General features: G+C 37.0%; 1 protein-coding gene across 3 annotated transcripts; it reads left to right on the top strand.

Annotated features, from left to right (window-relative positions):
• LOC127845015 (uncharacterized) lies at positions 1-27,148 on the top strand. Of its 3 annotated transcripts, XM_052375639.1 has the most exons (16): positions 1-175; positions 704-3,673; positions 4,081-4,234; positions 4,583-4,713; positions 5,143-6,107; positions 8,115-8,252; positions 8,788-9,047; positions 10,712-10,834; positions 18,907-19,251; positions 20,293-20,391; positions 21,468-21,566; positions 23,872-23,970; positions 24,978-25,226; positions 25,478-25,720; positions 26,413-26,540; positions 26,784-27,148. In XM_052375639.1, exons 1-16 carry the CDS (start codon positions 49-51, stop codon positions 26,819-26,821), a joined length of 6,168 nt encoding a protein of 2,055 aa, XP_052231599.1. In that variant the 5' UTR covers positions 1-48; the 3' UTR covers positions 26,822-27,148. The 3 variants fall into 3 exon arrangements, with proteins under 3 accessions (XP_052231599.1, XP_052231606.1, XP_052231611.1); XM_052375646.1 differs by lacking the exon at positions 10,712-10,834; XM_052375651.1 differs by lacking the exons at positions 24,978-25,226; positions 25,478-25,720; positions 26,413-26,540; positions 26,784-27,148 and adding an exon at positions 24,832-24,874.
• The last annotated feature ends 688 nt before the right edge of the window (positions 27,149-27,836 follow it).

Here is a 27,836-nt window from a genome sequence, read left to right as displayed (position 1 = left end):
AATAATCGAACTCTCAGTTACTTACCCCCTGGGTCGCTGTACTTGTTAATGGCTACCATACCGTTAAGCTGCGATGTCTGCATCAAGACGTTTTCAGGACATGTCCCTGCCCAGCAGCACTTCGCCAGCGCAGAACATAGACGGAAACTGGAAAATCAGTCTCGCTCAAATCACAGTAATATTTGACTGGACAACCAGTCTCGCTCAAATCACAGTAATATTTGACTGGACAACCAGTCTCGCTCAAATCACAGTAATATTTGACTTGAAAACCAGTATCGCTTAAATGACATTTATATTAGGATGGTATTTATAAGCAGTGCAATAAATCAAATGTTACTGTTATATACTTTCCTGGTAACATGACATAAACATTGTTTATAATAGTGTGTGCCATGTAAGCCAATGGTGGTGCAAGCGCAAGCTAATATTTCAGTTCCAAGCTCAAAGTCAATGTTAAACTAATAAGCAAAATAGATTTGTTCAGACTGTAATCTGCTTATTAATACGGCAAACATTGTAATGGACTTGTCAAAGATGATCATCATCTGGAGATGGCATGTTCAAAGAGACAACAGTGGTTCGTCCAAACAAATCAGGACATTTTTTCAACGCAGAGTGTTGGTTGTTCAATTCTTTGTGACAAAATGTACGGTTGTTAAGTGTTTAGTAGCCTTCATATTCGATATTCATTTTTTTTCAGGTGGGCACTATTGCAGTGTGTGTAAGATAAGATGTGACACAGCTGATGTATTGAACAACCATTTAATATCACCGAGACACAATGCAATGGTTGAAAAGCAACGCGGCATGGATTGCAGTTCGAGATCAAATTCGACGCATTCAAAAGATCGCTCTACTAATAACGAATATGATTTTGATGGTAAGCGAGGCTTTTGTCATGTGTGCAAATTAGAATTAACATCACCATCCCACGCATCAAGTCATTTAAATGGTAAAAATCACCAAAAGAAAGCACTGCAATGGGCCGTAAGAAACAACAAACCAGCATCGACAACCAACACAAATTCTGAGAGATGCAATGTTTTTCGTAGGCTCGATTATCAAGACAAAACTTTCGTAAGAGAATCAACTGAAAATACAGGTCAGCAAGTGTCGGGGGCCGAGGCTTATTCTCGAGATCTGCCTTTGGGATCGGTAAGCGATTTATTTCGTGACGTATGTAATGCCGGATTCACTGGGCCCGAAACACAAGATGCGCATATGATTGGAGAAAAGCACAGAAATGACAATGGAAGATTTGAAGCAGAGAAAAGTGGGGCTGTACAGCCGTTGGGTTGTAATGCATGTAATATTAATTATTTCTCGGGGCCGGAAAGTGCCGACGATCATTTTAAAAGTCAAGCACATGCTAAAAACACAAAGAACAATAATATAAAGAATCGTTCACCAACCAGCGATTCTCGTACTTCCAGTTTTAAAAATGTCAACATCGACCGTGCTGAAACATTCGTAAAGCAAGAAATGCAAGCGTTCAAGCCATTGGTACGAAACGATAACACTGATGACAATACATTGTCGACAGTAAGCGATTTGAACATAAAACCTTTTGAATCTGATCGTCATGGCAATCGAGGCCTAAACTTTGAAAGACAAGAAAGCAGGGAGACAGATGAGGGAAAGATCAAAGAAGACATGCAATCTACCACAACAGATAATTTAAGTCACTTGAGTTTGAGTTCGTTTGAATCTGACGCTAGTTCTGGTCGAAGCAGCAGGGTCACTGCTCCTTTTCGGGTTGTTGTAAATCCAGTTGACAGTTATACGACGGGTATAGGGAGAGGAAGAGGGGTTTTGGATATACTTGAACAGAGACAGACATTGTCATTAGGAGGAATGTTTCTGAAAACTGAACGAGAAGACACGGCTCTCAAACAAGGAATGAAGACCGAGGTCAGTGCCAGAAATGTTTCAAGCTTTAATGATACTGTAAAGTTGAGTGCGGTTGAACCGGTATATAGACCACTAAACGCGAGGGATAATTTAGTGCCCTCGGGAATAAATGGTTTATCAAACTCCAATCGGCCAATGTTTGAAAACGCCAGTTGTTCACAGGCAAATATTTATTCTCAGCATCGGATTGTCTCTTCACCTTCGGACAGCGACGGCAATCTCAGTAGCGAATGTAATATCTTTGATGCTGGAATGCAGGTACATCCAAGAGGATCGTATTTGTCATATTTAAGTCAAGAACCAACATCAGCTGCTGAACAGACACCAGTTGCAGATTACAATTTTGATACATTAACTGGAACAGGACGATGCTTTTTATGCCGGGTAGATTTCACTTCCGAACAACATATGCAACAACATGTTAGCGGAAAGAACCACTTGAAGGCGCAACAACATAAACAGACAAGAAGGCCAGTTAGCACTGTTAGCGTAGCGGATCTACAGCCATCAAAGAGAGTTTTTGTTTGCGACGCTTGCAGTGTCACAATATCTGGTTATGACAACTATCAGCAACACCTTCAAGGTGCGAAACATATGAAAAATACGACTACAAGTGCTTTTGACGCGATAGACAAAACCATCTGGCACACGTGCTCTGTATGTTTTACACAATGCAACACGTCTGAGCACTTACTCATTCATATGAAGGCGAAGCATGCAATCGAAGAAATAGACGTGCCGGTTAAGGTTTTCTATTGTGATATATGCAAAGTTCCTTGCTCTGGAGAAGACAATTATAGGCAACATTTAGAAGGAGCGAAGCATAGAAAGGCCGCTGGAATTTCAAGTGAACTACCGATAATAGAATCGACAGATCGAACCGCTTGGTGCGTATGTCCGACGTGTGGTGTAAAAACAAACACGTTCAAGCATTTAGAGATTCACATGCGTTCCAAACACGCACAAGACGCTGTTCATCCAGCAAAAGGCAATCCTTTCGACAAGACTAGCTGGCATAAGTGTACCGTCTGTGGCTCGAAAGCCATCACCGTTGAACAGCTTCAGACGCATATGATACAAACTCACCAAACATGGGCTGAGAACTCAAAAAATGCATCACATGATAGAGATCATATTGGGGACAGATCAAACGCTGGTTATAAATCGCCACTTGACGAGTTCCTACAAGAAGAACTGTTTCCAGCAGAGTATTTGCCAACAGAACTTAAAGATTGTCAGTCACACTACACAAAATCAAGAATTGAGCCCGAAGTAACAACAACACGCGTGGCTCTTCTGCACAAATATGCTCAAGTTTTGGAACAAGATTCTGGGTCTCCTACTGACAACTGTACAAATAGTAACGTTAAACGAGGTATGCCTTCAGACCTTGCATACGCAACACGGAACAAAAACGTTGGCAAACAGGAAAGCAATTTTAAAGCAGCGACAGGCGTATATCATCCGTCAAAAAGGACTGAAGCCTCGACCTGTACGAATCCCTATGCTGCTACACACAACTACTACTGTCACACATGCAAGGCGCCTATGAACACTCAAGACAGTTATGAGGCGCACATGAAAGGAAAGCGTCATCTGTCGAAAGTGTGCACGGAGCCTGCCCCTGTGCGCGAACATCTGCCTGCATTGGATTTCGCATCAAATCATGTTCCATACACCGTCAGTAAACCACGCAACTACCAGTTAGAGCTGTACAGAAAAGCAATGGCAAATGATGTTCTTGTTTTCCTCCCTACTGGTAAGCATATTGTAGTATCAGTGTACGTTCATGACTAGATTGTATATATCCTAATTTGGGTATGGTAGTACTGTTCAATACACCATGTTTTGACGAAAGTATAAAAACTGTTCGATCTCTATGACAAATATTTATTGGATATAGTACGTATGACTTTATGTAACAATTTTCATCAATAATTGATACCTTTAATATTTTGGATTACGTTAACCATGGAAACAATAAAGCGAAGTTTAGAAAATGCAAAACTATATGAGCCTCGCTCTGGAAAAACCGGGCTTAATGCATGTGCGAACAGTATCTTCCCAGATCAGCCTGTGGCCACAACAATTTCTCAGAATATGATGGGAAAGCTATTAATATACGTGATGTTAAACTTGCATTAAGAAGGTCTCTTTAAATTTTAGGCACAGGTAAAACATTGGTATCAGTGATGACGATCAGCGCGATGCTTGAGAAGTTTCCAACGAGGAATGTGTTGTTCCTTGTAGACAAAGTGCTTCTCGTATTGCAACAGTCGAAATACATCCAAAGGGAGATTGGAGAAAGATCGTTTTACAGGTACGTGAATATGTATATTGTGTTTGTGTTTACATTGTGTTGCTTGTTAACGAGATGAAAGGTGCGATTTGTTAAATTGTAATGTTTCATTTCAATTCGTTGTAATAACAAATTAGTCTACTTGTTTAAATATTTATTTCACTACATTTCGTAACACATTTGCCTCGCATTATATTGCGCATTATATAGATGGGTGACGTTTTGACGGTCTGTTTTAATAAGATATGTGTAATAGAGAATGTAATGTTCAATGCCATGCACTAGGTGAATAAATCTGCTCGATTGATAAGAAGGTAAGTTTACGGAGTATAATTAGTGATTTTCAATGCGTTTCACATTCTCATACAGATTTAATGATGAAACAGAAGACTGCACGGAGCTTGTAGAAAGACGCTTACGCATTGCGGCCCTTTGTATGGGTCAACAGTCGACAGGTGGCGTACCTCTGTGGAAACATGACGTCATTGTTGTGACGGCAGGTGTGTATACATACTGTTTAACTTTTCAAACAGGTAAACCTATGTAAACGATGAAATAATTATTCAAGCCATGGTACTGAAACTATCAATGCTCTGAATTGACCTCTCAAATGCGGAGTAATATTTATAGAATTATCATATCGTCTAACAAAGTTCAATACATATGGTTATGCTTACCACCCACTTCCAAATCAGTGATCAAAACAGACATATGGTAGTATACTGTAAGATTCGATTCTACTTGTACTGCTCAAAGCTGCTATGCATGTGTTTTACTGTGACAATATAATGTTCAATAATTGTGAAGGCATGTCATTGATGAAGTAAAATAGAACGTGTAGTATCTCACAGACCCGTAATCGCAAAAATATATTCGTACAGGTACTAATTTCAAGTGTTTTTATAACTGATTTCAAATTCATGTTTCAGCGTTTTGTCAAAATCTGTTAGACAAAGGTATTGTCCGTTGGGAGGATTTTAGCCTAGTTGTATTTGACGAGGCGCACCATTGTGATAAGGACCATCCATTTAATCAGCTACTGACCAACTATCAGCGGAAAGAAAACACAATTAAACCAAAGGTATTGGCTCTGACCGCTTCACCGGCTGGTAAAAAGAATGTACAGGAAAGCTTTGGAATGCTTGTAAAACTTGTTGAAAACTTAGGCAAGGCGCGCATGAGCATTGTTGAGGAGCCCAAGTGTAAAGCCACTCTAGAGAGCTATCAGTCGAATGCTAACATGGAAACACGGACACCGATGGATGGTGAAGAGGACTCGGACCAAGACTCTCAATTTGGTTTTCAGAAGAGCTTTAGTAAGGAACTCAATATATACATCATGTACTGTGTGCTAAGACTCGCAGAGGTGTCGGATATAAGAATTTACGTGGCCATTGACAAAAAACTGAAACCAGGCACTGCAGAAGCTGTGATACGAATGTTAGCTGATGATTTTGTTTCCAAAGAGCTAGATAATATTCAGAACAGCTTGAATGACATTAAGCCAAGCAGCAATATAGAAGAAGTTCAGTTCTCCATGCTTAGATCTCACACACAAGGGGTCTGTATGGCCCGGAGTAGTCTGCTGGATGGTGGCGTTTACTGTGCTCTAAGAGATCTCGATGAACTTGGAAAAGCAAACTTCAATTTTGCCAAATCAATCGGCCTTCCAACCGAGACACTAGTTGAATTGCAAATGTGCGACAGGGACCTATTCTTCATTGAATCCCCTCCAGTGAATATGCCGAACATGCCGCTCGATAATCACGTCAAACATTTGATCGACATTTTGACCGGTATCGAACGTGACGATTCATTCTCTGGTGGTAATACCATATCACTTGTGCTAGTCCAACAAAGGGGCACGGCTTTCCATTTGACAGACCTGCTAAAGGTATGACTACCTAGCATGCATTATTGTTTTTTTGCGATTTATTCGTTCACTTGCTATTGGGTCATTTTCAGCATAATCAATCATGATAGCGGATTAATTCCGAAGCCGTTTTGAGTTACGTAACATTTTGCTATATACGTTTTTTTTTATCTCGCCTAAGCACAACGTGCTCATCTTGAGCTTTTGCAATCGCCTTTGTCCGTCGTTCGTCCATGTTCGTTCGATGTCTGTCATCCACATGTTACATTGTTTAAACTCTACAGACAACACTTATGGTCGAATCTTCATAAAACTTTGTCAGAATGTTTGTCTAAATAATATCTCAACCAAATTCGAAACTGGTTAACGCGGGGTAAACTATAGGTCACTAGGTCAAACTCAAGATAAAGTTTGAGTTCACTCTAGAAATCTGTATTTTAGTCCATTGAACGAAATTTGTTCAGAACATTTGTTCTAATGCTATATCAGCTTTGAAAACGATTTCGGTGCGATTAAAAACACCGGCAGACAAAAGACGAGGCAGTTTTATTTATTGTGATTTCGATGACTTTTTATTTCTCCAGAAGTCAGATTTTGGGTCTAATCATGAGGTTGTTTTCAGAACGGTTGTTCTTATGATATAAGGTACGACACTGGGTTTGGTCCGTTGAAAAACACGCCCGCCATGGGGCGGGCTTTACCTCTATAGTTGAAACTTGTTAACATTAGAGAAGTCACATTTATGTTCAATTTTCATCAAACTTGCTTGAAGTCCTCTACTTGTTCAAATGGTATTTCGGCCAAGTTTGGAAAGAACCCCGGTCCGTTCAAAAGAAACATGGCCGCCATATTATGTTCTAATTACTGTATATCCAGGGCTAGTTAACAAATGGTTCTGGTTTGTTGAAAAAAATATCGCCAGAGATTTGGGAAATATTGGTTTAATGGTAAAAGTGAGCCATACGAATCTCATGAGCACTTGCCTTTTTTTTGTCATCATGAAATTTACAAATAAGCGTTGCTCTTCCGTTAAGAAATCCTTGTTTATACAGAGAAGCATTACTTGTAAGGAAAAAGCAACATTTCTTATGAATGCATCTAATGCATAGTATATAACATTCATGGTCTTTATTCAGTATTTATAGTATTTCTTCTGACGCATTGCCAAAAGTCGGTTCTCTTTGAAGATGATTAAAATGATAAGTTAGATGATAATGATGGTTATAATGACGATTATGATGTGATGATTATTTGTTGTAGATAAATAACAAGAAACGTTTTTTATCCTATCTGAATAAACTTAAGAAAATACAACATTTCAGGCAATAACATGACAATTAAGGAAAAATGATGATAAATTTTAATTCATTGGTTTCAAGTGATATTCTGTTGTTTAAATTCTTTATTTTACAATTCCATTTAATCAACATACTTTTTGAACGTTTTTAAAATGAGATTTTTTAATGTAACATTGTTGGTTGTTTACTAGGTTCTTTATCCTTAACAAATGTCCAGTATTTGCACTGACGGCGCATAAATGTAAGGGCTATGCGTTTTGTTTATTATCTTAAAACTTTTCAAGTGAAATGTTGATTACATTGTCATCATATAAAACATATGGCAGTATTTGCATGCACGATGCGTGGAATATGTTTGTTAGGGCTTCGAGTGTTGGTTGTTTATTAAAAGTTTTACCCCATTCACAAGATGTATGTCATTGTGACAAGCCAGTGTTTGCATGCATGAAACATGTATGCAAGAAGGTCTAAAAACACGCGTGTCAGAAGGGGGGGGGGGGGTCAGAGTTGGGCAATTTTCCATATATGGCTTTTGTAAAACCTTATGAAAACTAAAACGGTCACATTTTTGTCCAACATACTTGAAACTTGCACTCGCTCAGACCCTTTTTCGAATGACGCATTGGCCGAGTTTTAAAAATGGTTTGAGTCCATTGAAACATATGAGAACGCTCTAAGTATTTGTACACATGTGTGTGAGATACATTTTCGCGTATACCATTCTATGTAGCGGTCGGAGCGTATGCAGCGAGCGGGGCTACTCACTACCACAATGGTAGGCCACGGATCGACAGGTTCCAGTGCTGGGGGAATGAGTGTCAAGCAACAGAAGAGCGTCTTGGAAGAAATAAAACAGAACAAGTATCAGGCAAGTTTTTGAAACGTCATTTAATACTTTGGGTATGTTTGCGTTTGTAGTGTAAATCCAAAACTGTTATGCTTGTGAATTCAATATAGTGTTATAAATACATGCATTTTAATTCTTGACATTACCGGTATAACTCGTATTTGAACTTACATTTTATGTATTTGAGTAATTTTCTTATCAGACGAATTGGTCTTTATTTTCTGAATTATTTTAACAAACAATTTCACGAGTTTTTAAAACGCTACATATTTGGTGTATACTTAACAATTCGCTTGCTGAATATGTTCGAGATATGACAAGTATTTTGAATGTAGGAGTTTTTAATCTGTAAGAATTAAAAGCGAAAAACGAAACGTTTGTTTTGATATTCTTTGGCACTGTCGTCTATGTACAATTAACATGTCAACCCTTCTCAGCTTGTGCCAGGTTTCATTCTTTCTACGCGATTTGTATATTTTGTTTAAGCATATAAGTAAAGAATTTGGAACGTTATTTGATTTATCAATATGAAACTCTCGTGTTCTTCTCTACGTAGGTGGTCGTCGCCACATCGGTCGCAGAGGAAGGCGTTGATTGGCCGGAATGTGACCGCGTGATCAGCATGTACCCGCCCAAAACTGTCACTGCGCTTGTGCAGATGCGTGGGAGAGCGCGCAAGAAGGACAGCAAGTTCATAGTGCTGTGTACCAGCAGTGCGGAGGAGGGAAAACTGACCGATATCATGGAAAGAGAGAAATACATGATTGAGGCCACTGCTAGGCTTGTTCAGCTGCAGAAAAACGAGGAGTGCAATATGTAAATATGTTTTAGATACGTGTGTATCTTTGTGATAAATGAAGTGTACTTTTTTATTGTTTGCCGTTTTAGAAATAGGTCGACAAGAAATAAACACTATTTAAATAAACTTTTTCGTTAGGAAAAACTATAATTTTATATCTCCACATGAGTGTTTGTTGTTATATATATTAAACATGAACGAATAAATGAGTTTAAATACGTTTTGTTCTAAAAGTTTGAAGTGGTCGTTTGTCGTCAAATAAAATGAAGATTTAATTATTTGATGAAATAGTTGGGGCAGGTTTCAGAGGCTTGCTAGGCCCTTTAATATCTTCATGTTTTATGTTTTTATTCTCCATTTCCATAACATGGCACACAGGTTGCCCCGCGTTCTGTGGTTGGAAACACTTTTCTGAGAAAAAAAACTGAAAAAGCCCTTAGAAGTAGGTTAAACGAACATCGTATAAATATTTGTTATGATGTGTATTGGATTCGTACGGGAATCATGTAGTCAAACTGACTGGAACTTACCAAAAGCACCTAATTCTATGCCTGGTAAAAACTATGGAAAACTGTGGAAAGCTAATTAAATGTGAAAGATTTCGACTAAAAGTTGATTCACAGTTCGAGGGCAGACTTGTGTTTGGGTCAATAATTGTCGAAGGGTATTCAAAACCAATACAAAGGTTGACTTTGATGGAAGTTTATGCGTATTATTGTTGCATGAAATGTAAATGTAAACCAAATCGGTTGTTGGTAAATGCGGTCCGTACAATGACTTAGGAGTATTGAGACATAGTTTCAAAACACTGGCATTGGGTAGATTGCTTTGTCATTATAGTAAACATTTCACTTTTCCGTATGTTTTACACCTTTGTTTCGACAATGAAAGGCCAATTGCCGACTTATACGAGAACGCATACCAGGTCGTTATCACACCAGCTGAAGTATTTTTTGAAGAGTTCGCTTTTAAATAGCAAAAGTAATGTTTGTATGAAGTTGTAATGAAGAATTTTATTGCAACATAAACTGTAAATTATACAATTACAGTCGATAAATATTGATTATGACTGCAAAAGCCGAAGTTTAAGGTTTATCTTAACCTGAATACTCGTAACGAAGTGTAATTGTTATAATACAGGGTCATGTATTCACTGTTAAAGCTGTCTGGTTCCCCGAGTAAAACGTACATCAAACGTACCCTGAATGATGGCGGTCTTACACGAGTGAAATTCCTTCAATATTCTGATATTTTGACCATAATAGTCTCTCCCGATTCATTTTTGAAAACAAAACTAACAAAAAACAACAACAATAGAACATACATTGAAAAGTGGTTTAATTATTGTAGGGTAAATTAAAAGCTTGTTTATTTGTTTTAAATTGTATCTTAACGGTTAAAGCAGCCTCGAGTAAAGATAATTCAAGGACAACATGGATATGTATGATAAAATAGTTGTATATTGTGTGAATATGGTTCTAAGCTTATTCTTTTGGTAGATGTAATAGATATGCACATAAATAACATTTACTTTATGACAAGAACATTATTGCAAAAACGATACTTTGACAAGGTCATTAATCTACATGTTAACGACATGTAACGTAATGCTAGGCGATGTACGGCCATACATGAAACATGGGTTGCGTGGAACCACTAGATTCAACGCGTTTATTTCTAGTGTCGTTCCATTGCCTGCATCTACGTCCCGCATTGTCACGCGTCTTTCACCTGCATCAACGTATCGAAACCTGATGACTATTCCTACCAGAACAGATAGCGTTCAATTCATGCAAAGTTGTTGGTTAGTTAAAGTCTGCTTTATGTTGCATACTCACACATGTGTTTCGAAAGTGCCCAATATAACAACTATTGTGGTCAGTCCAGAGATCGCTTTTGCCTCTATTTTACTATTTATTGGAAGCAGTTTGGTGGAAAAATTCAGACGAAAAATGCTGGTATTACAGGAACACGTTGGATCTCTGTGTCACTGCGTCCTTAGTCTACAATCTCTGTGTCACTGCGTTCTTAGTCTACAATCTCTGTGTCACTGCGTTCTTAGTCTAAAATCTCTGTGTCACTGCGTCCATAGTCTACAATCTCTGTGTCACTGCCTCCTTAGTCTACAATCTTTGTGTCACTGCGTCCTTAGCCTACAATCTCTGTGTCACTGCGTCCTTAGTCTACAATCTTTGTGTCACTGCGTCTTTAGTCTACAATCTCTGTGTCACTGTGTCCTTAGTCTACAATCTCTGTGTCACTGCGTCCTTAGTCTACAATCTCTGTGTCACTGCGTCCTTAGTCTACAATCTCTTTGTCACTGCGTCCTAAGTCTACAATCTTTGTGTCACTGCGTCCTTAGTCTACAATCTCTGTCATTGCGTCCTTAGTCTACAATCGCTGTGTCACTGCGTCCTTAGTCTACAATCTCTGTCACTGCGTCCTTAGTCTACAGTATTTGTGTCACTGCGTCCTTAGCCTACAATCTCTGTCACTGCGTCCTTAGTCTACAATCTCTGTGTCACTGCGTCCTTAGCATACAATCTCTGTCACTGCGTCCTTAGTCTACAATCTTTTTGTCACTGCGTCCTTAGCCTACAATCTCTGTCACTGCGTCCTTAGTCTACAATCTCTGTGTCACTGCGTCCTTAGCATACAATCTCTGTCACTGCGTCCTTAGTCTACAATCTTTGTGTCACTGCGTCCTAAGTCTTCAATCTCTGTGTCACTGCGTTCTTAGTCTACAATATATGTGTCATTGCGTCCTTAGTCTACAATATTTGTGTCACTGCGTCCTTAGTCTACAATCTTTGTGTCACTGCGTCAGTAGTCTACAATCTTAGTGTCACTGCCGCCTTAGTCTACAATCTCTGTGTCACTGCGTCCTTAGTCTACAATCTCTGTGTCACTGCGTCCTTAGTCTACAATCTCTATGTAACTGTGTCCTTAGTCTACAATCTCTATGCCACTGCCGCCTAAGTCTACAATCTCTGTTTCACTGCGTCCTTAGTCTACAATCTCTGTGTCACTGCGTCCTTAGTCTACAATCTTTGTGTCACTGCGTCCTTAGTCTACAATCTCTGTGTGATTGCGTCCTTAGTCTACAATCTTTGTGTCACTACGTCCTTAGTCTACAATCACTGTGTCCTTAGTCTTCAATCTCTGTGTCATTGTGTTCTTAGTCTACAATCTCTGTGTCATTGCGTCCTAAGTCTACAATCTTTGTGTCACTACGTCCTTAGTCTACAATCTCTGTGTCACTGTGTCCTTAGTCTACAATTTTTGTGTCCTTTGTCTACAATCTCTGTGTCACTGCGTACTTAGCCTACAATCTCTGTCACTGCGTCCTTATTCTACAATCTCTGTGTCACTGCGTCCTTAGCCTACAATCTCTGTGTCACTGCGTCCTTAGTCTACACTCTTTGTGTCACTACGTCCTTAGTCTACAATCTCTGTGTCACTGCGTCCTTAGTCTACAATCTTTGTGTCACTGCCGCCTTAGTCTACAATCTCTGTGTCACTGCGTCCTAGTCTACAATCTCTGTGTCACTGCGTCCTTAGTCTACAATCTTTGTGTCACTGCGTCCTTTGTCTACAATCTCTGTGTCACTGTATCTTAAGTCTACAATCTCTGTGTCATTGCGTCTTTAGTCTACAATCTTTGTGTCACTGCGGCCTTAGTTTACAATCTTTGTGTAACTGCGTCCTTAGCCCACAATCTCTGTGTCACTGCGTCCTTAGTCTACAATCACTGTGTCACTGCGTCCTTAGTCTACAATCTCTGTCACTGCGTCCTTAGTCTACAATCTCTGTCACTGCGTCCTTAGTCTACACTCTCTGTGTCACTGTGTCCTTAGTCTACTATCTCTGTGTCACTGCGTCCTTTGTCTACAATCCCCGTGTCATTGCGTCCTTAGTCTACAATCTCTGTGCCACTGCGTCCTTAGTCTACAATCTTGTGGCATTGCGTCCTTAGTCTACAATCTCTGTGTCACTGCGTCCTTAGTCTACAATATTTGTGTCACTGCGTCCTTAGTCTACAATCTTTGTGTCACTGCTGCCTTAGTCTACAATCTATGTGTCACTGCCGCCTGAGTCTACAATCTCTGTGTCACTGCGTCCTTAGTCTACAATCTCTGTGTCACTGCGTTCTTAGTCTACAATCTCTGTGTCACTGCGTCCTTAGTTTACAATCTCTGTGTCACTGCATCCTTAGTCTACATATTTTGTGTCACTGCGTCCTTAGTCTACAATATTTGTGTCACTGCGTCCTTAGTCTACAATCTCTGTGTCACTGCGTTCTTAGTCTACAATCTATGTGTCACTGCGTCCTTAGTTTACAATCTCTGTCTCACTGCGTCCTTAGTATACAATCTCTGTGTCACTGCCGCCTTAGTCTACAATCTATGTGTCACTGCGTCCTTAGTCTACAATCTCTGTGTCACTGCGTCCATAGTCTACAATCTATGTGCCACTTTATCCTTAGTCTACAATCGCTGTGTCACTGCGTCCTTAGTCTACAATCTCTGTCACTGCGTCCTTAGTCTACAGTATTTGTGTCACTGCGTCCTTAGTCTACAATCTCTGTGTCACTGCGTCCTTAGTCTACAATCTCTGTGTCACTGCTTTCTTAGTCTACAATCTATGTGTAACTGCGTCCTTAGTCTACAATCTCTGTGTCACTTCCTCCTTAGTCTACATTTTTTCGGTCACTGCGTCCTTAGTCTACAATATTTGTGTCACTGCGTCCTTAGTCTACAATCTCTGTGTCACTGCGTTCTTAGTCTACAATCTCTGTGTCACTGCGTCCTTAGTATACAATCTCTGTGTCACTGCCGCCTTAGTCTGCAATCTATGTGTCACTGCGTCCTTATTCTACAATCTCTGTGTCACAGCGTCCTTAGTCTATGTGTCACTGCGTCCTTAGTCTCCAATCTCTGTATCACTGCGTCCTTAGTCTACAATCTCTGTGTCACTGCGTCCTGAGTCTACAATCTCTTTGTCACTGCGTCCTAAGTCTACAATCTTTGTGTCACTGCGTCCTTAGTCTGCAATCTCTGTGTCACTGCGTCCTTAGTCTACAATCTCTGTGTCACTGCGTCCTTAGTCTACAATCTCTGTGTCACTGCGTCCTTAGTCTACAATCTTTGTGTCACTGCGTCCTTAGTCTACAATCTCTGTGTCACTGCGTCCTTAGTCTACAATCTCTGTCACTGCGTCCTTAGTCTGCAATTTACGGAACACACGCCGCTCTACTTCTCCCTTTGCAATCGTAGTTCAAAATAGCAAGCGTCAAATATTAACATAACGTTTGTCATTTATTTCTCATATCCATGCGTCCCTATTTTTGGTCATACTCTATTTACAAATAATTACCCGAATAAAAAACTAAAACACCGTCCAATAAAGCATAACAGGGTTTCGAATTGACATTATGGTTTATGAAATTAACATGTTTCAAAATACATTTTATTTTACCACGCATTTTATTTTAGTGTATCGACCGAATAAACGTTGGATAATATTATCTGTAGACATACTCATATCCGCTTCATATCCCAACAATTATCACCAGATCATTAGAAAAGTAATTTAGGCCCGGATGTTTTCAACTTTCATTGATAATTGTACAAGGTGATTAGGTTTTATATGTCGTTGTTTTTTTCAACATAGTTCGCATTATTTTTTAAATCGTGCAATGTAGTTCGATTCGGCGAATATTAATTCATCCAAAAATGTACAGAAACATGCATTCTCAATCCATTTAAAAACGCGACCCGCTTTATAAGTTGTGGCACGGTGGAGTTTTAACAGCATTTCGATGAGTTTTTCCTGTGTGACGAGAAAATTTCAACCCAATTAAATCGCTAATGGCATCAAACGATTGCGTACAACATACATAAGATGCTGCATGCACAAAAATAGTGGCGTCTTGCCGACGTAGTAGATAATTTTGCATTTTTCCAAAATAGATGGAGCCAATGCTTTGTAGATGGCGCTAATTATACGAGGTGGCGCTAACGCAGGATGTATCAATTAACAGTCGTATCGCAATGGCATTATCACATGACGTACATTTGATAGATTATGTTATTTGTTATATTGAATTTATTTTTTAACGTACATACCGAGGCCCAAATCTTTACAATACATAAACAGATTCTATAATAAATGAGATGTACTTTTTATACCCAGGTAGGGTGTTATATTGCCGTTGAACTGTCTGTCAGTCAGTCCGTCCGTCCGTCCGAAAACTTTAACATTGCCGATAACTTTCGCAATATTGAAGATAGCAACTTGATATTTGGCATGCATGTGTATCTCGTGCAGTTGCACATTTTGATTGGTGAAATGTCAAGGTCAATGTCATCCTTCAAGGTCAAAGGTCGAATATATGGCTTCAAAGCGGCGCAGTAGTGGGCAAAGCGAGATTATACGATTTTTTAATTTTGTTAAATTGTAATATATTGATAAAATATGTTACAATAACACAAAATAGGCAATAAATATTATACATTAAATACGAATTTCATAAAATGCAGCAAAGGCAAATTAGCGCCCAAAGCCGATTGTGACGAACATGTTTTCCTACAATAACCGAAGCATTCGTCTTTTTATTAGGATCAGAGTAAGTGTTCTTGTGTCGTATGAATATATATCGTTGCAGGAATTTCAAATGAACAGTTAAACTAAGTTTAGATTCACATCGTACATGCATGATATACATGCTGGCGAATTCGACTGTACAGCCTTTTTCGATTTCAGAATTAAATATCTGGCTTATTTCGCATTTTTCGACACATGTTCTTCTGAACTTCTATTTGATTTTATATTGAAATATATATAATAAGTTTTTTACACATTTTATATAAATTCATTAATATTTGACAAAATCGTATAATCTCGCTTTAAAATATATAAGTGATTAACTCAATTAAGAAGTCACCAACATAAATAAAACATATTGTACGATATATACCAAAAACTTCTGATACTCAATAAAGCCAATAACTTAATGTTCAATATTATCAAAATAATTCATCGACAGCAATATTTGTACCGGTATACAGTTTGTTAAATCACGGAATAAGTATAAGATAATAAATCTTGATACGATGATTTGTGGCCCTTTCTAAAAATGCCAAGGTCAACGAATTTTAATAAGCCTCATATATTTAGTTTTTCCCACTATCCATTCCAAATAAATAAAGATAGCTCGGTATTATTCCGTTAACTTTTTTGTATAATACCTGTTAAATGTTCTTATCTTACAAAGACGAACGTTTATATCCATCAAGATATTATTAGAAAACTACTTTTTCAAATTAAAAACGAACGCGATTCAAATGTGCTGAAGTAGTCAACCTACACAAAATAATGTAAGTCCTGTTAACATAATAGAAACCAGTACATAAAAAGTTTCCTTTAACAAAGCTATAAATGTGCATTGGCGCCATCTACTTATCTGAGCGCCACCTCCTAGGCATTGGCTCCATTTCTTTTTGAAAAATGCTAATTTATCTATTAGATCGGCTAGAAGCCGATGTTTTTGTGCACGCATAAATTTGTACAGGTTTAAAGCAATCGTTTTAGGTAATTAGAGATTTAATTGGCTGGGAATTCGCTCGTCACACAGGCAAAATACTTAGATTTGATTTTACGAATGCACCCATGCCACAACTTATAAAGGTCCTCACGTTTCGAAATGGGTTGTGATATTATGTTTCTGTATATCTTTGAATGAATTTATACTCGCTGAATCGCACTACATTGGCCGATTTTTAAAAATTATGCGAAATATGTTAAACAAACGTATAAAACCTAATCACCTGTAAAATTATCCATTAAATTTCGAAACATCCGGACCTGAGCGCCACCTCGGAAGAAGCATTGGACATTTATTAATGCATCTAAAAAAGAGGTGGCGCGCGTGATTAACGGCCGTGAGATTGGGGTTGCATTTCGGGCTAGTTGGGTCAAGCTAACTGTTAACATAGAATATGATTTCTGCGCAATATGTTTAAGTCTTGAGTGATGTATTATGCGGTACTTTTCTGTGTAGGTAGCTTATATGCAGACATTGCTTGCAATTTTATTTAAATTCGCCAAAATGAACTGGTAAAATGGGGAATTATATTTTCTTGACATGGTCACATTTCTTGTTTTAATTTATAAATTTTCATTAAAGATTACAAGCACTATTTTACCTCTAAAGATCTTAAATTCCCAAGTCTTTGGTCAAAGTATTAGGTGCTTGACAGAAAACGTCTGTTATACTAATAACGCGCAAGAATAGTCAAGGGCGCTGTGTTGTAACAACTCTTGTATATGTTTTATTTCGTTGTGTACATGTATGTATCGTACTGTATTATATAAAGAATTTGTAACTTGCCTTGAATAAAAGACTAGCTTTTTAAAACTAACTTTCTCGACTGATACTTTTCTGCTTGAATAATTCTTGTCAGATATTTGGGACTTTGAAGATTCATGAAATTATCATATAACGCCAAATTCATGACATTTGCCTGTGCCATCTCTAGGTAACTACTGGTTAGAATTCATCGAAACCTTAAAGAAAGCGTCATCACCAAGAGGATGTGTAAATACTGTTTGGGCGGTGGCTTCAATTATTTGTCTCTGTGTTCTAAGAACAATTGTGAAATTCTGTAATTACTATGTTCTTTCTGAATTATTGTCCGATACAACTCTCTGTAATTATTTTAGGAAATATTTTGACAATTAAACTTGTTATAAAATAAGCACATGAAGGTGTGCATGACGTTCTGCTCCAAATATTTTGCTCAGAATTGTGAACTTTTAAACATCTTTTTATTATGCGGTATGCCGTTCTTTGCCAGCTTGTCCAGTATAGCGTATGCTACTTGCTAGAATTCCAACTGCATTTGCAGATAGGTTCACGAGAAATGTTACATATGGCCAGCATGTTCTTCTGTGGGAAACTTGTCGCAGACCTATATACTTTGACATTGCTAACATTAGTTCATAGTGCGTTTTTGTCTGGGCTATATCTCAGCAATGCTGGTCATGTGTCAACTGTAAATTAAAAGGATGAACTATTACAGCCACTATCCAACACTTTAGTTTGATTTATTTTTGCACACTCATGTGTTCTATTATTGTTATTCATTTAATATTTTCCAAGAGCTTTTATTCAATCCAGTATCGCTTAATTTATGTCATGCAACGCAGTGTTAATATTATAAGTTATTACCACGAAAAGTCCGAATGTTTGTGTTTTTTTGTCTGTTTTGTAATGTATTGCATGCATAAAACAAATATATTTTCCATTCGTGAACGGTTAAATTGATTACGTCAAAATCTCTTATGCAAATATATTGACACTGATTTGAGCTAACCAATAAAATACCTAGATCCCGTACAAAACAGTTAAAATCAACCAAAAACTGTTCCATAATTATGCTCGTTTTAATTGATAATAGATAGGCATTTGCACGGATCTGTGTGAAATTTGAACGTTGATTTGTAATAATACATTTGGTAGCTTTTGAAGTTCGAAATTGTTCTTTTCTTGTATTTATATAAAGGTGTGAAAAGACTGTATCATCATCATCATCCAAAAAAAAATGTGATTTGCAAATGTGTATCAACAGTTTTTCGTTTTAATACAATTTTGTTGTCATGCCACAAGTATGAATTGTTTAGAGTTTGATTGATAAATAAATAACTATGAGTGTATCTTTGGAAATATTCTTATACGTGTATCAAACGTTTTTATGAGCTTAATGTTATATTAAAATACTAGCTATGAGCTGATACAGAAAAATACGATTGAAATATTCAGGATCTTTTGTTAAAATTTATTCTTTTTCGTATGATTCTTTTCTTTTTATACAGGCCCATAAGTTCAGGCATAAGTGAAATATCACAGCGACGAGTTGTGGAATTTGTAGAGGAGATACGTTCATCGCGAACATCAAGGCAGAACAAAAGCACCCGACGAACAACGTCAGTTCAGACCACATTCATGAAAGATAGATCATACCAAGATAATACTGGAACCAACCAAAGAGCAACTATCTCGCATCCGACTGGGTCGAAGAGTCAAGGGAAAATTCGAAAAACAGTAATTCAGACCACCTTAGAAGATAGATCATACAAAGAAAACACGGGTATCAACCAAAGAGCAACCATCTCACCTTCGACGTTAATGACAAAGAAAAGATTGAGATTGAAAAAAAGGTGAAGCGTCTTAGCTTTCATGAATTGTCTTTATACAGTCAATTTGAATTTTACAAATCGATGTGTTCTGAAGTATATATTCTGCATACACCAACATGGTGTTATGTCCATTTATAAGCTACTTAAAACAATATCATATTTCGAGAGGCTTCAAATTCATAGTTAAGGAAGCTTACGAGAAGCTTAAATTGATAGTAAAGGAGGCTTACGAGAGGCTTAAATTCATAGTTAAGGAGGCTTAAATTTACAGTTAAGGAGGCTTACGAGAGGCTTATTTATTGTTAAGGAGGCTTACGGGAGGCTTAAATTTATAGTTAAGGAGGCTTACGAGAGGCTTTAATTCATAGTTAAGGAGGGCTAACGTGAGGATTAAATTCATAGTTAAGGAGGCTTACGAGAGGCTTAAATTCATAGTTAAGGAGGCTTACGAGAGGCTTAAATTCATAGTTGAGGGTTGAGGAGGCTTACGAGAGGCTTAAATTCATAGTGAAACATGTAAAAGTAATAATATATAAATACAGGTAGTTTGATCTTTGCGAAGCAGTCATAAGCCAGAACGTATTAGCTGGTCAAATGATGAATCTGATGACGAACAATCAAGAAAGATAGTACGATTTGGAATTCTAATTGTCAGGGTCTGATATTGATAATCATTTTGGCAACTTCACGCTTTTACCATTTTTTATTCGTTTAAAGGCATGGTCTTCTTGACGAAATTCCAGTTTAGGCAGAACCTATCGTGCTAAATTAGCTTATGCGGACTACACAGGCTAATCTTTTACGACACATGTTTTAAATATGTATCATCAATGTTTAGTATGGAGTTTTTATTCGGGCTGTTATAATTATTTTTTTGAAATCGATAATGATATTATTTTATGATATTGTGTTCCGCTGGCGGTATTTCAAACTGTTCACATTAGTATCGAAATACCATCGTTGTACGCTTTATTGTTTTTACCGTACGACAAGCGTAATACGTTGACATCAAATATATTGTATTTGAAACGTAACATAATGCACATATATTTGATGTTTAAGGCAAAGAAGTCATACGCCCCAACTTATTAGCTGGCCAAGTGATGAATCTGATGACGAACAGCACAGAAAGCGAGCTAGATTGGAATCACCTGGGTTATGGTTTGATAATAATACATTTTTTCATTAATATTAATTATGAAGACGCTTTTTAAACGCTTCAAAATATAACATGCTTTATGGTAAATTAAAATGTTTCAAGTTTGTATTCTTAACTTATTGTATGTTTGTTTGTATTTATTTATTTATATTTATTTTATGATCGCAATTAAACGGGTTCCGACTTTTTTACAAGCCATTTACCATGCGCAACGCATGTACCAGCGTTGACATTTAGTTTGCAACAAGATATTTAGTTGAAATTTATGTTTAGCGATACAAATATTTCTTTGGATAAAGTAAAGGCATTTGTTATGTCAGTATTCTGTTATGTAATTTTTATTTAACACCTAATCGTCGCGTGTAAAAATCTTAAATAAATGATAAATATATAAATAAATGACAAATATATAAATACACTTTTTATACATACTTTTTATTTTTCTACAGAGTTCATTGTACGAAAATAAAATTAATATATGAATTTATATTAATATGAAGTATAAAACGTAAAATATTTATTCATTTGAATGTGATTTTTAGGCAAAAAAGTCATACGCCCCAACTTATTAGTTGGTCAAGTAATGAATCTGATAACGAACAGCACAGAATGCGAGCTAGATTGGAATCACCAGTGTCAGGGTCTAATAATAATATCTTTTAAGTTAATAAGTTAATATTTAGTTTGGTGAGATTTATTCGGCGGTTAGAATGTTAATTGTGAAATCAATTATAGGCATTGTGTTCTGCTGGTAGTATTCAAGACTGAAAACATTAGTATTAGTATTCCCTTTAAACAAATTAATCAATCGCTGACATTGATGTGCGATGTACTGATAATTGTATGCAACGAGTATCGATGCCAATCCTTTTTATGTATTTCTGTTCTTCACAACACCACAGGTCACAAGTATAAACATACAGATAAGACAAATTGACAATTTCATGGAAAGTTCTAGCCGTCATAAACGATTTATAAACAAAAATCACTACAGTGCACTCGTTTTAGTTGTACCACTGTTAGAAAGTGACCTATACCGATTCTAGAAACATGTATTTGTATAATTTTCTTTTTTAAGGCGAACGAGTCCTGTTCCACAAGCGGCATATTTAACAGATCACAGGTCACGTGATTGTTCCCAGTCTGTTCGAAAACGAACGACAGGCAAATCAGCAGGGTCGGTTAATCACAACTTTTTGAAGTTTAAAGTTTTATTCGTATCCAGTTTCATAGTCTCTTCATTATGTCATTACCCTACATCATCTCTCTCTTCATTATGTCATTACCCTACATCATCTCTCTCTTCATTATGTCATTACCCTACATCATCTCTCTCTTCATTATGTCATTACCCTACATCATCTCTCTCTTCATTATGTCATTACCCTACATCATCTCTCTCTTCATTAGGTCATTACCTACATCATCTCTCTCTTCATTATGTCATTACCCTACATCATCTCTCTCTTCATTATGTCATTACCCTACATCATCTCTCTCTTCATTATGTCATTACCCTACATCATCTCTCTCTTCATTATGTCATTACCCTACATCATCTCTCTCTTCATTATGTCATTACCCTACATCATCTCTCTCTTCATTATGTCATTACCCTACATCATCTCTCTCTTCATTATGTCATTACCCTACATCATCTCTCTCTTCATTATGTCATTACCCTACATCATCTCTCTCTTCATTATGTCATTACCCTACATCATCTCTCTCTTCATTATGTCATTACCCTACATCATCTCTCTCTTCATTATGTCATACCCTACATCATCTCTCTCTTCATTATGTCATTACCCTACATCATTCCTACATCATCTCTTCATTATGTCATTACCCTACATCATCTCTCTCTTCATTATGTCATTACCCTACATCATCTCTCTCTTCATTATGTCATTACCCTACATCATCTCTCTCTTCATTATGTCATTACCCTACATCATCTCTCTCTTCATTATGTCATTACCCTACATCATCTCTCTCTTCATTATGTCATTACCCTACATCATCTCTCTATTCATTATGTCATTACCCTACATCATCTCTCTCTTCATTATGTCATTACCCTACATCATCTCTCTCTTCATTATGTCACTACCCTACATCATCTCTCTCTTCATTATGTCATTACCCTACATCATCTCTCTCTTCATTATGTCATTACCCTACATCATCTCTCTCTTCATTATGTCATTACCCTACATCATCTCTCTCTTCATTATGTCATTACCCTACATCATCTCTCTCTTCATTATGTCATTACCCTACATCATCTCTCTCTTCATTATGTCATTACCCTACATCATCTCTCTCTTCATTATGTCATTACCCTACATCATCTCTCTCTTCATTATGTCATTACCCTACATCATCTCTCTCTTCATTATGTCATTACCCTACATCATCTCTCTCTTCATTATGTCATTACCCTACATCATCTCTCTCTTCATTATGTCATTACCCTACATCATCTCTCTCTTCATTATGTCATTACCCTACATCATCTCTCTCTTCATTATGTCATTACCCTACATCATCTCTCTCTTCATTATGTCATTACCCTACATCATCTCCTTCCATTATGTCATTACCCTACATCATCTCCTTCCATTATGTCATTACCCTACATCATCTCTCTCTTCATTATGTCATTACCCTACATCATCTCTCTCTTCATTATGTCATTACCCTACATCATCTCTCTCTTCATTATGTCATTACCCTACATCATCTCTCTCTTCATTATGTCATTACCCTACACCATCTCTCTCTTCATTATGTCATTACCCTACATCATCTCTCTATTCATTATGTCATTACCCTACATCATCTCTCTCTTCATTATGTCATTACCCTACACCATCTCTCTCTTCATTATGTCATTACCCTACACCATCTCTCTCTTCATTATGTCATTACCCTACACCATCTCTCTCTTCATTATGTCATTACCCTACATTATCTCTCTCTTCATTATGTCATTACCCTACATCAACTCTCTCTTCATTATGTCATTTCCCTACATCATCTCTCTCTTCATTATGTCATTACCCTACATCATCTCTCTCTTCATTATGTCATTACCCTACATCATCTCTCTCTTCATTATGTCATTACCCTACACCATCTCTCTCTTCATTATGTCATTACCCTACACCATCTCTCTCTTCATTATGTCATTACCCTACACCATCTCTCTCTTCATTATGTCATTACCCTACATCATCTCTCTCTTCATTATGTCATTACCCTACATCATCTCTCTCTTCATTATGTCATTACCCTACATCATCTCTCTCTTCATTATGTCATTACCCTACATCATCTCTCTCTTCATTATGTCATTACCCTACATCATCTCTTTCTATCTATCTTAGTCATCTACGCGCCTATGTTCGTGTTAACCTTGTCCTTAAAACGGATTGCGATTGTATATATGTAGAAGCAAGTCTTTTTTTTCACAGGCGAAGGAGTTTTCTTTCACAATTTGTAGCTGATCCCAGGTCGCGTGATGGTTCGGATCAAACTAGAAAACGAAAAAAAGATGAATCACCAATATCAAGGTGAGTCAATAGAGGCGAGGAGGAGTAGAGGACGCAGGAGTCTTGGCCGAGGCTCCAATATTTGTGTTTGCTTAATTTGTTTTATCTTTAAAATATGATCCGAACTGTATGTTCAGTTCTATAATAAACGAAAATACTGGATATACTTAAGCGTAAATTAACTCAACAGATTGTATCGCTAAGGGAACAAACTCATAAAAACATGTGTTCTATGTATGAGTTGTTGTTGTCGCTAAATGTGACATTTTGATATATTAATACGGCTGAAAAGTGAGCGGCATTTAAGCGATTAATAAAAGTAATAAAGCCAAAAGGGTATCAACGGGTATATATTCAACAATCGATGCTACATGCATATTAAGAGGCAGGAGTCTTTGCCAAGGCTTGTGGTTGCTTAATTTGTTTTTGAAAACCATCACTACTTTTATTATACGATATTTTTTTACCTGGCTCAAAATTATTTTCCCCACTCATTCGACATGGTTCGTAAGAAAAACGATACTAACCAAAGACAACACTAACAATATTTGCTACAGTAAAGACGATTTACATAAACAGCGGCCCACCAGTTACCTTTCACTGTGGTGGTTCAGTGGATCAATGTAGGACTTGGAAATGGAATGTCATGCGTGCAGTCTTAACTGTTTATATACATATTTTTTAATGTGACTCTTGTAACCTGTTTTATTATGAATACTTACTTAATATTGTAAACATTGCGCATTTGCTTGCGCAGTCGTCATGAAACGGTCTCTGAAAATTTATCCGACGATATTTTTTCTGTCAATTGAAAAACATGTCGGTCATGAGATGTGGGAGTTTTCCTTATAATGCTATAGGAAAACCCTTTGAATCCTAAAGATTTCAGGACTGTGTACCATGGCGATGATATGATATCTGGGAAATCTTAACCATGATTCCGGTGTGTCCAAAAGTGTTGCTGCCATGTAATGGCAAATATGTTTACGGCATGCACGGAGCATAAAAAGGCGTTTAAACAATTTCAGACCATTATGTCCCGTTAAGAGTCTTCCGCCCCCTCCATGCTGCACACACCGTTATTCTGATTCTGATGAGGCCGTGGAATGCCAAAGGTTTTTCTTTCATGAAACTCATAATGCAACATTGGTTCTAAACCAAACGCGCATCGAACGCTGCGATGAACATACAGAATCTAATGGAACTTTTACAAGTATTTATGCTGAAGACTACAGCTGGGAGTCGGAAAAGAACAAATCAAAGCGATCACGCAAAAGGTGATGCAGTTTAATCGTTATTTTGTGAAAATATTGAACAATATAGTTTCTCATATTTTTGATTTAATATGCTATTTTGTGTTTAGTATTAGCGGTTGATATATGTAATTATTGTTATTTTTGATTGATTTTATTCTCAATAACCTAAGTTGTTGTAGTCAACATGTGGTTAACAAAATTTACCTTTGTGCAATGTTCTTGAACAAAACACAACAATTATTTGTGCAATGTTTCTTATTCCGATCAACAAGGAATCAAAACAGAAGAAGAAGAAAACGTGGGTCATTAGCTCGATTGCATATATTACTTCAAAAGAACAGAGTTGACTTAACTAAAAGACTTGCCTCGCCCACTCTTACCAGTGTGTCTGACCGAACACCAAGTTTGCGATCAAACACGATTGAAAACATACTAACAGATGACATTGAAACAAGTTTCAAAAGTAGATACAATTTTGGAACTACCTCAACAAGGTTTAAGAAATCCCGAAAGAGGTGAATATCTAAAACATTGTTTATTTGTGTTCATGTTAGTGTATACCGATTTACATAGACGTAGTGTTAACTGATCCATGTCTAAAGGATTTCTATAAAATATTTTATAATGTTTCATTGTAAGGATACAACTTTGTTGTGTCCATTAGAAGTTAACAATGATGGTAAAATCCTGACCTGCTACCAAAGCACTATCTTTACTCATTAATTACGTTTATTCAAATTGTACATTTTCAATCTATATTCTAAACCAGCCGAATACCACCAAGCTCATGCGGTGTATTAATGCATTTATGCTCCTTTATTGGCATTTAAGACTAAGGTTGGATATTTTCCATTATTTACATGTTGAATATGAGTACGACTCGACATTGTCAAAGACAACCACCATTTAAAAAAGCCCAAGTGGCAAGGTCACATTGGTATCAATGCTCAGACTTGCTTAACCCATTTATGGCTAGCGTCCAGAAAAAGGCCTTGGCAAACAGCGTAGACCCAGATGAGACGCCGCATGATGCGTCATCAGGGTCTGCGCTGTTTGCTTAAAGGTATTTCTGTAAGAAATATTCTAAATATAGAAATAAATATACATGTACTAGACATCCCTAATTTTGGAAATAAATTGATCCAATTCGGATGTGAGAGTCCACTTGGCATAAATGGATTAATATATTTTCAATGTTATTAACTAGAAATCCTGAATATCCAAAGGCAGCTTACGGAAGCTCATTGGTTCGACAGTCGGCTCTTTTGTGTAACGATTCTGACGGTGCTCTCTCACGATCACAACGATATGTTGAGATGACAAGTAAGGATAAAGGTGAGAATACATCAGTTACAACTGTCTCTGACGTACTTTATCCGCGCGCATAACAATGATTAATGTAGAAATTATCATGGCTGAAGTTACTTATGAATTGTTTAGAAGCTGTAGCTAATATTCAAAAGGCATTGTCAAGCCTTTTCCAGAATCACATCTTAACCAATATTGCTAGACTTCAAACGTTTTTGTGCTCATACTATGAATAGAATTTACTTTTGTATTATTTGTACTCTGATTTAGGTTTGATGAAAATAACGTTCACCAACAAGAGGAACTAACCTCCAGCATCATGATAAGTATCAGTTTCTTAGTAATTACGGATGATTCGTTTATGTATTGATCTAAAGGAAACATCATGGAATAATCAATGATTGGGCTTTTGGTCTCGTTATAAGAAAAATTCCATTCTAGCTTAAATTGATTCTACCATATAATACAACACATTCACAATCGAAACAGAAACCGAAAGTTAAAATTAACTGAAAAGAAAATAACACCACTGACTTCGGAAACACACCAAAGAACCATACATGGCTGTATACTGAAAATAAGAAGTCGTGGTGTCACATCGTTAATATATAATATCTTTAAACATTGATAACATGTTTCAATTGGTTAGGCTCTTTATTTTAAACATCACGTCTATTTTTCTACGTCATACGTATTCAGTGTTCCTTATAGCAATAGCCAAACTGTCAAGGCTTGTTTCATGTTTATATCCCGCAACGATATATATTCATACGACACACGAACACTTACATGGTACACGAACATGTGTTTGATATATTGTCCAACACACAAAATGAGCATATCGTATCTTGTTAAATCTATGTTACCAGACCACATCTAGCGTTAACATTTTGGCTATTGCTATAAGGAACATCGCTTCGTTGTCGCCTGTTACAGACAGACAGACAGACAGAAAGATTTTTTATTCAAGACTTTAGTACCTCGTCTATATATATATATATATATATATATATATATATATATATATATATATATATATATATATATATATATATATATATATATATATATATATATATATATATATATATATACAATCGCACCTGTGCAAAAGTCGCCATGATTAGAATTTTAGTATATAAGCGACCGTTAGATAGTAAAATGTTTGCCAAAGCGTGCATGGAAACAACAAGAAGAAGAAAACTTAAGTCCACTAAATCGTTATTCAGTAACAGCTGACATGAATGTGATGGAAAGATGGAGTAGTCACCAAATGGCAATACAAAAAAGTAGATATCTTTCAAAATATACAGCATATTTGAT

The sequence above is a fragment of the Dreissena polymorpha genome, chromosome 1, assembly GCF_020536995.1.
Source record: "Dreissena polymorpha isolate Duluth1 chromosome 1, UMN_Dpol_1.0, whole genome shotgun sequence".
In the NCBI taxonomy this organism is placed as follows: domain Eukaryota; kingdom Metazoa; phylum Mollusca; class Bivalvia; order Myida; family Dreissenidae; genus Dreissena; species Dreissena polymorpha.
The sequence above is the reverse complement of the archived record's forward strand: the minus strand, read 5'-3'. Positions and strand labels throughout refer to the sequence as shown.

Excerpts from the sequence above, each read along its gene's own strand:
- LOC127845015 (XM_052375639.1), top strand. The coding sequence starts at position 49 with ATGGCTACCATACCGTTAAGCTGCGATGTCTGCATCAAGACGTTTTCA. Across the intron at positions 21,567-23,871 it reads ACGACAGGCAAATCAGCAGG|GCGAAGGAGTTTTCTTTCAC; the intron begins GTCGGTTAATCA and ends TTTTTTTCACAG. Across the intron at positions 25,721-26,412 it reads TTTAAGAAATCCCGAAAGAG|AAATCCTGAATATCCAAAGG; the intron begins GTGAATATCTAA and ends GTTATTAACTAG.